We start from the raw sequence: 17,563 nt of genomic DNA on the forward strand, positions 1-17,563 counted from the left end.
ATGTATTTTTATGTATGTATAAAAATGTATGGCATGGAAGAGTTGGGGTCTTAGGAGGTTAAATCTCAATTTCTGCATTATTCATTCGGTTATTACCCACCAGTCTACCGTTGTTTACAGCGCTGTCGGCCGCTGTCTTTTGTTTTTTTATTTACTTAAGCCTAATTTTTGCTGTTCAATACTGAAAAAAATTAAACTTTTTAAAATTATGCAATATTGCAGAATATTTTTAAGGTTATCTGCTATAAAAAGCCAGACCAGGAAAATCTGCTTCATGTTTTTCTGTGTTTTATTCTCAGTTACTTTGACACAAAGGCATCTGCTGTGATGTTCACAATTCTGATGTAGTCTCACATGTATCAGTGCTGATAAATGATCAGAATTATAATATTTCTGACTGTCTGAGGCAAAATTGAATCAAATCGGGACCTTGTGAATTGGAATCGAATGGATTATAGAAATCAGTGTTGATACCCTGCCCTAGTGAGCAGCCTAGGCCCAACAGAAGTGGATGTAGCTGTGGGTTTGTTAAGTTAAGCCCTGATCCGTCTGAAATTCATAGCCAGTGCTCTGACACGGAGCCATCAATCTCTGAACCCTGAAAAAGCACAGTGTATCCAGAAAACACATTATATGCTGCAATAAATGCACTGTCTCCCAGCAAACAGGTCGTCAGAGGAGGCCGATGTGATGATGAAGTTTAACATTGCCTACAGTATTGCCAAAGAGTGCCAACACACTTTAAGCACAAGCAGTTTTTCAGTAACTTATCTTTCTTGTAGAAATGTGCTCCAAATAAAGAACTTTGTGTTCACAAGATTTTTAGTTAATCATTTATAAATTAATAGTATCTGTCTGAAAAATTTGGGTGCGCCTAACTTTTTTTCTTAGGCCCACCAGAACGGAGCAACCGTGGCAAAAAGTTAGTCTTGAGCCCTGCCGTACAGTGGTTTAACAGGACAGGTCCACTCAGAACAAATCTCGCCATAGTCGACCAAAGAAGTTGAGCGCACATGCTCAATGTCATATCCAGAGGATGTCTTTTGAAAATAGATGTATGAAAGCTGTCAGCATTGCTGCAGAGGTTGAAGGCATGGAGGGTGAGCCTGTCAGTGCTCAGACAATATGCCCACATACACACTGCATCACATGGCTGTCGTCCCAGAAGGAAGTCTCTTCTAAAGATAACGTATAACAAAGCCCACAAACATTTTGCTGAAGACAAGCAGACTAAGGACATGGATTACCTGTGGTCTAATGAGACCAAGACAAACTCCTCTATGATATCATCATGAAGGAGTGGAAGAGGATTCCAGTTAAGAGAGTTAAGGCAGTGCTGGAAAATAATGGTGGCCACACAAAATATTGACACTTTGGACACAGTTTGGACATTTTCACTTAGGGGCGTATTCACTTTGTTGCCAGCAGTTTAAACATTAATGGCTGTATGTTGAGTTATTTTGAGGGGACAGCAAATTTACACTGTTATCCAAGCAGTACACTGACTACTTTACACTTTATCAAAGTGTCATATCTTCAATATTGTCCCTTGAAAGGATATACTGAAATATTTTTTTGACATTTAAGCTTTTTATTGATTTTACAACATATACCTGTATAAAAGGGAGAAAAACAAAAAAACAAAACAAAAGAACAAAACAAAAGAACAAAACAAAACTGCTGGTGTGCACCCCTGCCCTTACAAGTCTAAAAAAAAAAGAGAAACTAACTAACAGTGGGTTCCAAGAGAAGAAACACAGAAATGGGCAAATGAAATTGATGGTAAAGTAACATTTGGACCGGGGGTCACAGTTAATAGTCCTTCAGATTATGATAATATGGTCATGATTTCCTGTTTGCGTCAGATAGCTCCAAAAGTAGTCCCAATGTTCATCTTTGTCTTCTGTATCATTTTTAAGTTTATTCAGCATGGACTCATAGGAAGCAGTCTCTGCCATTGCTCTGATCCAGTCTTTCAGTTCAGGACGTACTGTAGTCTTCCAGTGTCTAAGGATAATCCTCGATGCAGTTACCAGTCCAACCATAACAACTGTAAAAATATTATTATGAATTCTTGGAATATGAGAACGGTCTCCTAACAAGCACAATTCAGGAGTTAAGGGCACTTCTAATCCTGACCAAAGTGTGACGACTTCCTTCCAAAAAGGAGCTATAAGGGAACATTCCCAAAAACAATGTAGGAAAGTCCCCGCCTCAATTTTACATTTCCAACAAAGATAGTCAGGCACAAGCTTCATACGGTGTAATCTTCTTGGAGTATGATAATATCTATGCAGAATTTTATATTGTATGCATTTGCTCCTCGCCTCCTTAACATAAATCCCATTTTCTGCCAAAATGCCCATCCATTTTTTGTTTGGAATTGGTGCATTTAAATCTTTCTGCCACAAAGTTTTAATGTTCGAACATTCCCTACTTCTATTATCATTTACCAACCTATAAAAACAAGATGCTGTGTGGTGCTCCTGAGGCATATTAATAAAATTTAGAACAAGATTTTCATGTCCCCTTCTGAACTCTGACGTCACACAATGTCTAATTTGCAAATATCTCCAGAAATTTTCCTTCCCTTCCAATTTGTATGTTTGAACAAGGTCTCTACAGGACATAAATTCCCAATCTTTAAATAAGTCGCTAATAACATTTATGCCATGAGACTGCCACAATTTCCAAAACACAATTTTTTTCCCTATACGAATAGCTGGATTGTTCCAAAGAGATGAGTAAAACTGCACATGAGGTGATATTTTAAGAATTCTATGTATACTGAGCCATACCTGGCTAGAGTGAAGCAAAATTGGGTTCGTTGAAATGCAGCTTTAAGACAACATACCTTTTGGATCGAAAGGAGTATAAATCTCAGACTCTATACTTAGCCATTCCTGTCAGGCTTGATTTTTCCCCAGTAATTAACCAATTTTGCCACCTCGAATGAGACTGAATATAATCTTGGATCGGATAAACTTAAACCACCCTTCTCTCTAGGAGAATATAATTTACTTAGCTTGATTGTTGCCCTTTTCCCATCCCATAGAAACTGCTTAATTAAGTCTTCATACTGTTTAAAGAAACCGGGCGGTATCGCAATTGGTAACATCAATACTACATAGTTAAATTGGGGAGCTATAATCATTTTTACAATATTTATTTTGCCCCACAATGAGATTTTTATTTGCCCCATTTTTCTATATTTGTTTTTATTTTTAGAAGGACTGGGTCAAAATTAAGTTGGGGTAGGTCCTGGGGTAGGTCCTCCATATCTTGGCTTAGCCTAATCCCGATCCTTAGCCTACGTCACGCCGCAGAGCACGGCGCCATTTTCGGGGTCTACGAATCAAAAGAGACACTGTGTTGGAACGACGTCGACAAGAATCATGCTTAAAAGCAGCTCCAAAGAAAACGGACGGTATAGAGACCGATTGCGTCCAGAGGCGAAGCAGCGGTACTTAAAAAAAATAGAGTGCATCGCAAATTTGAACCCATATGAAATACGGCAGTGGAGTAAAGACCCAGAGGACTTTGGAGAATGGACTGTATAGAGACCGATTGCGTCCAGAGGCGAAGCAGCGGTACTTGCAGAAAATAGCATGCATTGGAAATGTGGACCCGTATGAAACACGGCCGTGGAGTAGAAACCCTGAAGACCAACCGCTACTGACATAGCCTGACATATTTTCGTACCTTATCTGTGCAGTCAGCGAGTACAAATCGTCATTCAAACAAAGGTAAGTCAGCTCGAGTACTGCGTGTGAAATGCGTTTGATTTTCCCCCAAACATTCAGATTAGTGCAGCATAAATTCATTCATGAGGGGAAATTACAGTGAGAACATGTGGAGGCTGTTAGGTGGATAACATAGTGAGTTCAGTGCATTGATGAGACATTGTCCTGAAGGATTTAGTTATTCTTTATGGTTAAAGAAATTGCAATGATTTATTCATATTTATTATAAATAATTTAAATATACATTTTGCTTCTGTGTTTGTGTCCTGTGTCACTAAAAATACATTTTATTTTAGTTTTATACATTGATTAATGACCTGCAGAACTCCTTCTGTCAGCCTGCCCCAGGGCAGCTGTGGCTACAACCGTAGCTTGCCTCCACCAGTGTGTGAATGTGAGCGTGAATGAATAATGTCATTGTAAAGCGCTTTGGGTGCCTTGAAAAGCGCTATAAAAATCCAATGCATTATTATTATTATTATCATATTAAGTGATTCATAATTGTCACTTTATGCTTTCTCCATCTCTAAAGTGATTACATCCTTACATTACATACTTTAGGTTCATTTTCTGCAGGCAGGTTTCTGACAGAGAACAGGCAGATTTACCCTATAAAATGCAGTGTTTTATAGATGGACACAAAGAAATGAAAACTTACATGTATGTGCTAACTTTCTAAACACTGTCACATTTATGATAAAGTAGATAAAACACATTTATGTCGGCCTTGGCTCATAGATCTTGTCTTTAAGTGAACTTTGTCTGTGTGTGTTTCAGGTGCTGCACTCTCAAAGACTGAATGAACCAGCATTGCAGCCATGGGTCACTGTGAGCATCACAGGGAAGGTTGAAGCCGCCCACTGCACCTGTATGGCCGGAGTCGTGGAGACCTGCAGCCATGTCGCTGCTCTTCTGTTTAATGTAGAAGCAACAGTGCGGATCTGTGGCACAAGGACTGTTACAGATGAACCTGCATACTGGGTTTTGCTGGGTAATATGACCAAGATACAGCCAGAGGTTGGCCATAAGATAGACTTCTCCTCTTCAGCTGCCCAAAAAAAGGCTCTTGATCAAAACATAAACAGACCATCCGTATTGAAAGGTAAAAGGAGCCGTCCTCAAAAAAGAAAAATCCCACCTGCTACTGTGGAGGAGTTGTCACTGCTATAATGCCATAATGTTTTATATAGGGGTCCAGATTTATGCCATGTAAATAATTTGCATTTACTGAATATGTACTGACTGAGTACCACTGTTCAAAAATTTAATAAAGAAACAAACTAAGTTTTGCCTCTTTTTTTATTATTAAAACCACTTTATAGAACATCACATCAGTTACAATGTAGAATCCATGTCATTTATAGTTTATAAAAGACAAAATGTTTACATAAAATCATGACAGTGTTTACATGATATCACCCACTACTAACATTATTTACTGTATATTTTGAAAAAAAAAATACCACTATTTATACAGCACAAGACTTAAGAATATTTAACAGGAGCAAGTTTCATTTTCCTGGTTTTACTACCACACTGGAGCAGAAGGGTCACCTCTTCACCCTTGGAAGAAGCAATCTGATTGGCATGGTGGTAAGTTTGAAGCAGGTCCCTTATGTAGCGCTGGAACCCAGTCACGATGTGTTTCATCCATTTCATAGGCTGGTTTGCTGCAATAATGCCAAATAATTAGAAACTCTATAAAGAGAAGGTGGTTCTGCAAAATCACTCAGTAGGATGTTTGTTCTAATTTGCTATGACCTCAGAGCGCATCGAAAATAAAACTAATAGGCTATAAAGAGTGATATGAACATATTTAGAACTTACCGGAATGAAAATGTCTGGAGCACCAACAGATATTTGGAGATGGAAGAGAGCTGGATATCAGCTCGTCTCACAGCTGCTATCCAGGCTAGACGCCTTCGTTTGGTAACATTGATACACGAGCTGCCTCATGTTGCTTCCAGGTTGGGAAAGAATGAAAAGATAAACCCTTTTCAAGCTTATTCTCTTGCCGGTCGTGCGATCGAACATTGCAGCCGACCAGACAGCAAATACGAACCATGGCTGTTGTGTGTGCCTTCGCTCCCTTTTCACTTGCGCTAGACCCCCAAAATGGCGGATGGGGCCAAAATCCTTTCCACGCCCACCCCCGTGACATCACGCTCCAAAGCCCTATACTTCATCCCTCTAGGTACCCATTTAAAATTGAATTTTTCTACCATGTACAGATAGCATAGTGGGGATAGTGGCATTACTTCAGACTTTCCCCAGTTAACAGTATAACCTGACACCTCAGAGAACGCCTTTATGGTGTCCATTAAATGCGGCACTGATAAAAGTGGGTCTGTTATAATGGCAAGAATATCATCAGCATAGAGGAGGAGTTTGTGTTCCTGCTGCCCACCTATGATGCCTTTAATCTCCTTGTTTGATCTGATACTCACTGCCAATGTTTCTATAAAAATTAAGAACAAAAGGGGGCTTAAAGAACAGCCCTGACGAGTTCCACGTGACAAACTAAAGAAGGGTGAAACCATACCATTTGATATTACCGCCGCCTTTGGTTCTTTGTATAGCACTTTAACCCAGTTTAGAAAGTGTGGACCAAACCCAAACCGCAACAAGGTTGAAAAAAGAAAGCTCCATTCAACTTTGTCAAAAGCCTTCTCCGCATCTAAGGAGAAAGCTGCTATTGGAGTATCTTTAGACTGGCTCAGCCACATCAAATGGAGTAGCTTTCATTTGTTATCTGAGGAAGAGCGTGTTTTCATAAATCCAGTCTGATTTGGATGTATGATGACACCCAGAACCCGCTGTAACCTTAAGGCTAGAACTTTTGTAAGTATTTTGCAGTCCAAATTCAATAAGCTTATTGGTCTGTAATTTGATGGATCTGTATTGTCTTTATCCTCGAGCCATTCCATTTGATCCCGTTGCAGTTTGGCGAGGTTTAGACAGAAAAAGGTCTTCACCTGTTTGATTTCCTGAAACAGTAGATGTATATAAACCTTTGTAGTAATTCATGAATATCCTATTTATTTCTCTAATTGATGTGACCAAATTATTTTCATGTTTAATAGCTGGAATGAAGTTTAAGAAATCCTGTTTCTTAACCTGTCTTGCTAATACTTTACCTGTCTTTTCACCACCTTCATAAAATGTAGTATTCAGGCAAAGCATAGAATATGCAACTTTTTTGTTGTATATCTCATTCAACTGAAATTTTAATCCACATATATCCCTATATAGTTGCTCTGTATAAACCCCTGAAAGCAGGTTTTCTTTATATTTGATTTCTTTTTCCAGTATTTGGATTTTATTTAAACTTTCTTTCTTCTTTTTAGAAGCATATGCTATTAGCTTCCCCCGAATGTATGCCTTAGAAGCTTCCCACACTGTTCCTATATGTTTAGTGCTTCCAATATTAATTTTGAAGAAATATTTGAGGTCTTCCTCAAGTAAGGTCTGGAAAGGCTTATCTAATAATAGGGAGACATTCATTCTCCATCTAGATCCTACTCTGTTCTCTGTACCTAATTTAATACACAATTCCACTGCTGCATGATCAGTTAACCCAATACTCTTAATATCACAACTTGTTAGACAATTAAGCAGAGTATTTGAGACCAGAAAAAAATCCAATCTAGAAAAGGATTTGTGAGAATGAGAGTAGAAGGCGTACTCTCTTTTAGTTGGATTACTTAACCTCCATACATCCGTCAGCCCCATGTCGTCTTTTAACATGTGGACTGCCTCTCTGGTTTTATTACCAACAGAACTCCCGAAACTACTCCTGTCGAGGGCACCATCCATGACTTCATTAAAATCTCCAGCTAAAATTATTTGTCCTTCCATCTCCCCCACGATTTCGTTTACGTTGTGATAAAAAAGTGGGTCTCCCTTATTTGGAGCATAGATATTGCAAAGAATCATCATCACACCTTCAATCCGTGCCTGAACACATATTATTCTTCCCTTTGCATCTTTAAATTCCTTTACCAGTACAAAGTTAATATTTCTTCTGATGAGGATGATAACCCCATTGCGAGCACTTGAGAAGGAGCTGTAGAAAATGACCTGCCCACCCAGTTTTAAATTTTGACTCTTCACCTTGGTTTAAATGTGTCTCCTGAAGAAATACTACGTCCGCTTGTGTTGTTTTTAAATAAGACCATATTTTACTACTTTTAACAGGACTACCACATCCATTTATATTCCACGTCATTATTCTAATAAATTTTCCTGTCATTTTGCGAGAAAATTAGCAGTAATTTGGAACCAGTGCTCCTGCATTTTGGAGTGATCATTCTCCCTTCCCAACTGACTAACCCCAGAAATTGCCACCAGCCAAAACCCCTGAACAGAGAAAACATTTTTATCAACTTGAAATGGGAAAGAAAAAAAACTCACAGTTTGCTGCGACGCAGTGTAAAAAACAGAAAACAAAAAACAAAACCTTATCGGGTCCGTGAGAGATGCAGACCAGCTTCGTAGCTTCGTCCCAGATGACAGGCAGCACAGACCCCTCTCCCACTGACTTATCAACTACACGACATCTGGTTCGTAGCTCAAGTTAAGAGCTAGTCCGCCGTCCGCGTTTCCTCATTCCCAGCCATGCTGTTGAAAAACTTCTCCGCCGCTGCTGCCGATGTGAAGCTCAGATTCCTTCCCTTCCATCTCACCTTCAGTGTGGCCGGGAACGCCAGGGTGTAACGCGCATTGTGTTGTTGTAGTTTTCGTTTCACCGTTGTAAAGGCCTTCCTCTTCTCCACCAACTCCTTTGTCATGTCGGGAAACACAGACACTCTGCTCCCTTCCCATTCGAAGCCGTGTTTTACTTTCGCGGCTGTAATAACTTTATCTCTTGCCAACTGACGCAGGAACCGGACAAGCACTGGCCTCGGAGGTTTTTCCGGGTCCGACATAGGAGCCAGGGCCTGGTGAGTGCGCTCAATCTCCAACTCGGGGTTATCCATATTTAATCCCATCCCCTCAACCATCATCTTGTGAACGCTATTAAGCAACGCCCTGTCAGCACCAACAGTTTCTCTTAGTCCAACTATTCTTATGTTATTCCTTTTGCCGTGGTTTTCGAGGGCTTGTATACGATCCCACATAACCTCACACCGTTTGCTCATTTTAGCTTCCTCCATCTGTAGCCATGCTGTAACATCTTCCACACTGGAAATGCGTGACTCTGCCTCAGTCACCCGTTCTTGCACATCCGTGACTACGGTGGTTAATTCCATCAGTTTAGTCTTAATCGAAGTGATATCCGCCGCAACAGTCAGCAGCGCGCTTCCAATTTTTAATACTTCAGTCAGCACATTGTCTGCATATGGAGATTCCTGGCCTCGCTGTTCCACTTGCCCTTGTTGTTCACCACCATCTTGCAAGCCACTGTGGGTGCCGGGTTTCTCCCTATTTTGCTTCGGAGCCATGGCTGCCTCGAGCTAGTTCTCTTTACGAAGGTGACAGCAGCACCTTACACGGCTTGCGTTGAAAAAACAAAGATCCAAAATATAAGCTACGAATTTGCAATATTCAATACATTATCATGTCGGAGGAAGGAGCACTTCTAACCAGCTGCCATCTTGCTTGCAATGCCCACGTGACTCAAGAACTCAAAACCTCAAGCGGATATACTGAAATATTTACAAAAATGTGTCTCACTTTGGTGAGATACTGTGCATGTGCATATACTGATGGTGGAAGTCGGTTTCCTGCTTAAGTGGTGTCTACTTTAATTGCTGACCTAGGAACACATTTCCATTACACAAAAAAGTTCCAGACTGAATTTCTTTTCTAAAATGGCAGCAATCAGTGCTACTCCTCAGCCTCCTAGACCTATGGTATAAATGTGAAAATCCTATGTGGCTTTGAGCTGATGGTAACCGGGATTCAAACTCATCTGAGATTTTTAGTAGATGCACCTATGGTATAAATTAGAACATTCTAGATAACGTCCTTTTTTGAGCTATCACATTCAGAAGATTTTCAGAAAACTTGACCTTGAGGTTGAGGTCACCGGGATACAAACTTTAGAGAATTTTAGATACCGATGGTTTCAGTTTGAAAATCCTACATCGCCTCGTTCTCAAGTTATTGCATTCACAAACTTGGGTGTCCACAGGGCCCACCCAGAGGCCTTAAGGGGAAAAAAATATGCCCCCTATTGTTTTACATGTTGCATGTGATGAAAATTTTAATTAGTATCGCAAATCTTTTTTCTATGAAAATGGATTGACAGCATTTCTGGACATTGACTGCCTTCAGTTTTAGATGTGCAATTTTGAGCAATATAATCGTCTTTATAAACTTTTAAACCTTTGAATATTGTATTATTTCAGACTCTTTAGTCTGTAAGCTTAATGTCTTAAAATTGTGGTCTTGTAACTGGGTCATAATTCTATTCTTAATTACTCACTGTTTATTTCTGCTAGGTGAGTGTCTTGGTTTGACTCAAGCTGTTGGCGAACCTGTCCTGTTGGAGCCAGGTTGGACAGGCAACAGAGAGGAAACTTTGCCCCGTGATGTCACTTACAGTCAGCAAACAGAACAGGTTAGGAACATCAAAGAAGAAATCCAAATCCCTGCTGTTCCACAGAACTTGTCCCAGAACATTTTCACTCAGCCTGACTCACATCAGAACAGCCTTGAGTTGAACTATGAACCAACCAGTCAGTCTTCCTTTGACCCATATGGCTTTAAACTCAGCCCAGAGCATTCCAGTCACACTCTTTTAGACCCTGATGAAGATGAGTTGAGTCCAGAACCTGCTGATGATGATCTGACCTTTGACCCTGAACCCTGCTCTTCTCAACATCAGCTGAACTTTGATGCCTATGGGTTTGACATTACCTCCTCCCAGATGATACGGGACTTTGACCCTTATGGCTTTAAGCTAAGCCCTCAAGAAGAGAACCAGGAAGTATTGGACCCCTGTGGCCATGACAACCATGATGCAATAGACCTTTGTACCTATGACAACAATGAGCAAAGAAAGCTCTCAAGCTATAATAACCCAGAAATACTGAAACCTCATACCCATGAAAACCAAGAAGTGCTTGAAAATGATAGCCACAATAACCAGGAATTTCTAGATTTGTGTAATAATGGAAACCAAGAAGTGCTGGAACCATCTAGCCTCGAAAACAGGGAGGTGGTTAACCATAAAAACCAAGTCCTGGAACTCTGTAGTCACAACAATCAAGAAGTTGTGGACCTCTGTCGGAATAATAGCAGTGAGCAATTACTTGAACCTTGTGACTGTCATAACCAAGAAGTGCTGGAACCTCATAGCTTTGGCAGTCAGGACGTCCTGGACTTCTCCTATCCTAAAAATCAGGAAGTGTTAGATTTAGATAGCCATGGTAACCAAGAAGTTTTGGATTTTAATAGCAAGGAAAACCAGGGCGTGCTAGTTTCAGGTAGCTACAATAAGCAGGAACTTCAGGAAAATCAGGAGTTACCTGACCAGGAGGGATTGGACTTGTTGAGTACAGACATTTTGCCTGAAGCAAACAACAACCAGTGCATTCTGGAACCAGAACAGGATGTCAGTTCCGTTAATGACAGCTCAGACAGTGATGTGGCATCCGAAAATATGCTGGGACTGCAGCTCAGTAACCCCAGTATCTGCACCTCGAATACCACAAATACTAGTACTGCTGATACTTTAAACATGGCCATCAGTAGCATGTCTGCCAGCCAGGACCTTAATTCGTCTGCTGCCCTGATCCACCACAACCTTTTAGAAGGTGATCTGGGTTCAGTGTTTGGGGCTGGAGGATACATTGGATGTCCTGATGTAGCTGATGACCTAGAGCCATTGCAGAGAAGGCAGACAAACCCAGTACCAGAGCCGGTACGACCAGTTAGGCCTCCTCGACCATCTCTCGGGGTAAGTTGGACGTTATTTTTCTTAACTTCGTATAGCATTTAACCGATGGCCAGTTAGTTTGATATATCCTGTGTAATCCTAAATTTCAGGTTTACTGTCCTTACTTTATTTATTTTTTGCTTTTATTTGGCCCATGATTGTCAACATTTTGCAGAACTTGGAGATTAAGAATAAATACCCAACATTTAATATTAATATAATTCAAGCTATCATTACTGTGTTAGGGTTAGGGATTTGTTTTTTAAATATGTTATGTGTTAAATTTGAACTTTGAGTTGAAATAATTACAACTGTAAATATTTCTCAAGCTGTAGAACCAGGTATTTAGTAATTTTAGCAAAGTTAGAAGTAGAATAGCATCCATCCACATTTTTCTGATCCAATACTTTGTGACTATCTGCTAATACACATCAGTGTACCAGTGTTAATAAGACGTTTTCCTCATTGTGAGACTGGCCATAACTACTATATATCTGGCTCCATTTGAACACCTAACTTAATCCTAAGAGAAAACATTTACTGGATTGTTGGTGTTTATTTGTGAAATAATAAATGAGAATAGGATAAATACATGAAAAAAATATTTTTGGCTTGATTTATCCAATTTAACTGTCAGACAATGAATTGGCTCCCCAATATTCCATCCAGGTTTTGAACCAATATTTGATCCAAATCTCGCATCACTGCATCCATAGCTAGAATCATAGTTGTTCTGTTAGTCAGGTATTTCATTAAACTGCTCCACAGTCCAAAACCTTTAAAACTTCTTAAAAGGTTGAGATGAAAACCATTTCTTGTAGGGGGTGGACAATATGCCAAAAGTTTCCATCCAACAGCCAGACATTGCTGATATATTTATTGTTGGTTTGTGGTGCCATGCATACATGTTTTTCTTTGTACTGAACATTAATTCTGGTTTCTTTGGCTAATGGTTTGCACCACTACTAAAGGGCCTGCTGAACATCCCTGCAGAGCAGGTTAAATGGCCAGAAACCAAATTCCAGAACCTATCTTCAAGAAAATCTTTTTTCATTTTGTTTGAAGTTCAAATGATTATTTAACATAACTGTTAAAAGTCAGCGTGCCTCTCGAACAAGTGTAATTTAGATGAATATAATATCAGCTGCTTTGTGCATAGAAAATTATATTTTTTTTAAAAACATATACTTAGGTTTTCATCTACCTTCATGTGTTTTAGGCCAAGGACAAGGCCCAGTCCCAGACTCAGGTCATCGATTTAAAGTGATCTCTCACCATGAAACATTCAAGTGAGGTTTACTGTGTCACCATGGTTCCTGTGATGACAACGAGGCAAGAAGTGAAGATGATAAGGAATAAAGTAAGACAAAGGGAAATGCAATGGAGGAAAAATGGCTAAAGAGCAAGAGCTCATTCTGTTGTTAATTATCACAGTAAATTAGTTCAGGTTAATCAGAGGAGAAACAATGGAAGGCAAGATGAAAAAACTACCAAGAACCAAATGATAAAAAAGATTTCCTGGTTGTTATATTAAGAAACATGATTTTATCCAGTTTATTTATTTACATCTGTCAAGGTTGCAAAAGACTGTCTGACCTACTATCTTGTCTTTTTATGATTTGATGAACTTAAGAAGATTTTGACAGACCTGACTGGTCTGAAGTGAAAATAATGTCCATGTTTGTGATGTGACATACAGTAAATATTAGGACATATGTTACAAGACTTCAAATAGATAAACTGTATATAAATGATACAATGTAACCTGCTGTTGTGGTTTTGAGATTATCTATTCAATTAGTAGTTTAGATCTAAGTTGCATATGAACTGTAGAGAGTTTATAGTCGGATTTACCAATGAGTGCATAGCCACGCTCACAACAGTGTTTTCACACATCATTTAAGAGTGCTCCTTAAAGAGAAGCAGTGGTTCACTGCCATTCGAGGCTGGATTCTTCAGTTTCACCAGTGACAAAGCATGGCTGATGGCTGTGGTCAGGTGTGTGCTTTGTTACATGTGTAGCAGGCTCAGTAGTGATGTTGGAGTCTTGTGATGTGAACCTGTGCATCACTGCTGCAAGTCAAGGGTGAGTAAAACTATATTTTTAGTTAGTTTTAAGTTCCTGTTTAAAGTGCGATGCCACCCATGTTTGTAATTGGACTGTAACTGAAAAGATGGCCACTTCATTCTTTGTCCCAATTTCATACTGTACACTAATGCTGAAAATAAAAACTATGCAGTGATTTTGGTTGTGTACTGTTAGTTAGGTAGTTAGAGACGTAACTACCTAACCAACAGCGCAGGCTGTCAATTTTTTCTTTTGTTTGGTAGCAACAAACAAACAACAGCAAAGCTGTGTCCACCCAGGAAATGTGGGTGAGCAATGAAAGTCAGCGACGTTCTCTGACTTAAAGTGGCGATGGGCAAAAAGCCCAGGATGAACTTTTCTCATGTTGGAGGCCACTGAAGTGACTGACATTGGACAGGGTTGTAAATACATGAGGTCACCTAGGCAACCACAGCCTGGAATGTTTACTAGCGATCAGATCTCAGCTTCAAAGCGATGCATGAATGAAGCGCTGGGGTGGGGACACAACACCAAAATACAGATAGTCACATCTGAGTGGAAGAGCAGCGATGTGGAAAGACTATTGCCTTCTACCATTGTCATCAGTAGTAATTTAAAGACACCAATACAGAAGTACTGTATGTAACTTTAAGAAAGCAGTGTTTCTGTCCAGCAGTGAATAGAGACAAGTTTCTTTGTAAGCTTTAAAAAGAATACCTATTTTCTTTATTACACATATTTAACTTGTGTCATGAAAAACAAACTGCACAATATATACAGTGATCTTTTTTTAGACTCAAATGTTACTGCTAATAAATCCCCTGTTAGTACTCATCTTTTGATAGCACTGCCAGTGAAACTTTATGAAGTAATTAAGATATGTTTTCATTTGAGAATGGCGCACACAAAGTTGAGCAGATTTACAGTGGTAAGCATACTGACAGTTCTGAGCATTTCATTGGTGTAAACACCTGCTTAGAAATGGTCTGAAGCGTGGAACCAGGACACAGCGAGGGTAAATGTGGAGTGGGTCTGGCACTGGTGCCGCTGTTACGCTGCCCATCCGGCAGTATCAGACCTGATAGGCCAGCAAGAAAAGTCCGTTCCAACAAGTTTACTGTGATCAGACTAAAGTAGTCAGAACCAACAGTGACGCCACAGCCAGAGTACAAAACAGAAATCCTTGAGCTGATCATTTTCTGTAGGTTCATCACTCCCAGAGACCTCTTTGACACTGTTATATCATTTTCAGGTTATAATTAGATATCTAATTATATATAAAACACTGTTATTCCTTTTGATTGTACCCACACAAGGTCACACACACAAATGCTTTTTAACAAGTACATGATATTTACTGGTATGGTAGCAGAGCATCAGTGTAACCTGTTCAGAAATGGCACATAGCGCTTTATTCCTCTGAGCACCCAAAGCCTGTTCTACTGCAAGCATCATTTAACCAATCGCACTCACATTCACGCAAGCATTTTTTTTCTACACCTAAGAGCTTTTCTCTAACAGTCACATGCACATGGACCTTGGGGTTCAGTGTTTTGCTCAATGTTATTTCAACTTGCAGACTGGAGGATGAAATCATCAGTCTACCTCCTGAGCCAACCTGAAGTACAATACCAATTCCAAAAAGTTTGCATGCTGTGTAAAATTTAAAATAAAACAGAATTCACGGATTCGCTCAGTGTTTAAACTGAGAAAACATATCATTTTAAGAGAAATATTTAATATCTGAATTTGATGGCAGCAGCACATCTCAGAAACAGTCATGCTTCCCACTCTGTAGACTTTGGGAGAGGAAAGCTGTCCCATTCTTGTCTGATAGAGATATTTTTCACTTTATGATGCTCCACCAGCTGGTAAAAGCAAGGACTCTTCTACTATTAAGGCTTTCCCTGAAACACATGTCATCTGGATGGGCGTATATGCTGCTCTAAAACTGCCAACTCCAGAAGCACTAATGCACTGCCACACCGTCAGAAATACAGGTTTTTGAACTGAGCACTGACAGCAAGTCGGATAGTCTAGAGGACACAGTGTCCATGTTTTGCAATTTCGAATTAAAATTTCTTCACTTTGCTTCAGTCCATTTTAAATGAGCTGTGGTCCAGAGATGATGGCACTGTGGTGTGTGTGGACAACACAGTGAGCTGTGTTCACAGACAGTGATGTCTGGAAGTGTTCCTAAGCCCATGCACTGATTTCATAACAGAATCGTGTCTGCTTGAGGACCTAAAGATCAGCTGCATCTAATGTTGATTTTCAGCCTGGTCCCTCATGCACAGAGATTTCTCAAGATTCTCTGAATCTTCTGAACTTATGACTTTGGATGATGAGATATTCACAGTCTTTGCAACTATTTGTTGAGGAACATTATTCTGAAATTGTTCTACAATTTTGTAGAAGCACTTTTTTGCAGATCTCTCTCTCTAAGATGTTCTTTTTTTTACCCAGTCCTGTTACTGACCTGTCATCAGTTAGCCTAATTACGTATAAAATGTTTCTTTTTTGTGTCACTTACATTTTCAGTCTTTTGCTGCCCCATCCCGGCTTCTTTGAAACATGCTGCTGCCATCAAATTCAAACTGATTGTTTTTACATGGTAGTATAAATATCGTGAGTATATTATTATATTATATTATATTATTACATGGGACACTCAGCAGGCACTGATTGAACCTTTCAGTTCACACAAAGCTTCAGTTCAGCCTACCTCACTCTTTTACCATGATTTCATGACAGCAGCTAGAACTATTACAAGCAAGTATTCAGTGACTTTCATATTTGTAGATATGTACATGAACTCGCATTTTCTTTTGACTGTACAATGGTACACATGATATAGCAAAGACATTAAAGTGAAGTCCCACATTTTACCTGCTTCAAACGAGATGCTTCCACTGAATAATTAGAATGGTTCCATTGAAAATGGAAGAAAACACAAGCTGGTTCACGAGTTAACATCAAGGGTCTAATAATTTTAAACAGAACCAGTTAAAGAACCAGAGCTAATTTAATATAAAAGAGTCAGTGAGACAGATCAGACCCTGAAGACCAGCAATTGTCACCCTTACCAAAGTGCTTACTTCCAGTTAAAAGATTATTGACGTGTCCAAAAAGGTTGATTCTGTTCACCTGAACGTGGCGTTTTCAGTGGGAGAAATATTTCGTCACTCATCCAGGTGACTTCTTCAGTCTCAGCTGACTGCAGGTTTCCCCAATCTTATAAACAGTACATTTGCACAATGAGTGAAACTAGCACTACTGAATTAACAGTGGGCTGGGAGATGAGTTCCTGGATCATTAATATGCAAATTGTCATGACCATTTTTCAAAGCCCACTGATCAATGGCCATGAGTACCATTCACAGAGAGTTGGGGAATGGCATGCATCAAGACATTATTGATGTGCGTTTTGCAGTTTTCCTATGCATTTTGGTCTTTTGTCAACATGGAAACCATGTGGGTGCAGTGTAATGTGAGGGTACACACCTTTACAGGATATTTAGATCTAATGTGTGTTTCTGTATCATTTAGTATCAAGTTATTGGCAAAATCTAAACCGTGTTTGACAAATCTACGGTTCACTAGCGTGAATCACAACACTTCATATACAAGCACAGTGCTCCCAATATTCTCTTAGACAACTTCTGAGGCTGTCACAGGACAGTTGTGGAGCTGTTTTGCAAAGAAGAATGGGCATGAATTTCAGTCTCTAGATGTGCAAAGCTGGTAGAGACATACCCTAAAAGACTGGCAGCTGGAATTGCAGCAAAAGGTGGTTCTACAAAGTATTGACTCAGGGGGCTGAATAATTACGCACACCCCACTTTGCAGTTATTTATTTGTAACAAA

General features: G+C 39.6%; 1 protein-coding gene across 5 annotated transcripts in view; it reads left to right on the forward strand.

The window, feature by feature from the left end:
• LOC120434509 overlaps positions 1–17,497 on the forward strand; it is a 61,797-nt gene extending 44,300 nt beyond the window's left edge. For all 5 annotated transcript variants that reach the window (XM_039602687.1, XM_039602688.1, XM_039602689.1 and 2 more), the window contains 2 exons: positions 10,190–11,649; positions 12,848–17,497. In XM_039602687.1, the coding sequence (XP_039458621.1) occupies positions 10,190–11,649; positions 12,848–12,895 (1,508 nt within the window). In that variant the 3' untranslated portion in view covers positions 12,896–17,497. The remainder of the gene's footprint in view (positions 1–10,189; positions 11,650–12,847) is intronic.
• Positions 17,498–17,563: the final 66 nt, after the last annotated feature.

Source organism: Oreochromis aureus, linkage group 18 (assembly GCF_013358895.1).
Source record: "Oreochromis aureus strain Israel breed Guangdong linkage group 18, ZZ_aureus, whole genome shotgun sequence".
NCBI lineage: Eukaryota > Metazoa > Chordata > Actinopteri > Cichliformes > Cichlidae > Oreochromis > Oreochromis aureus.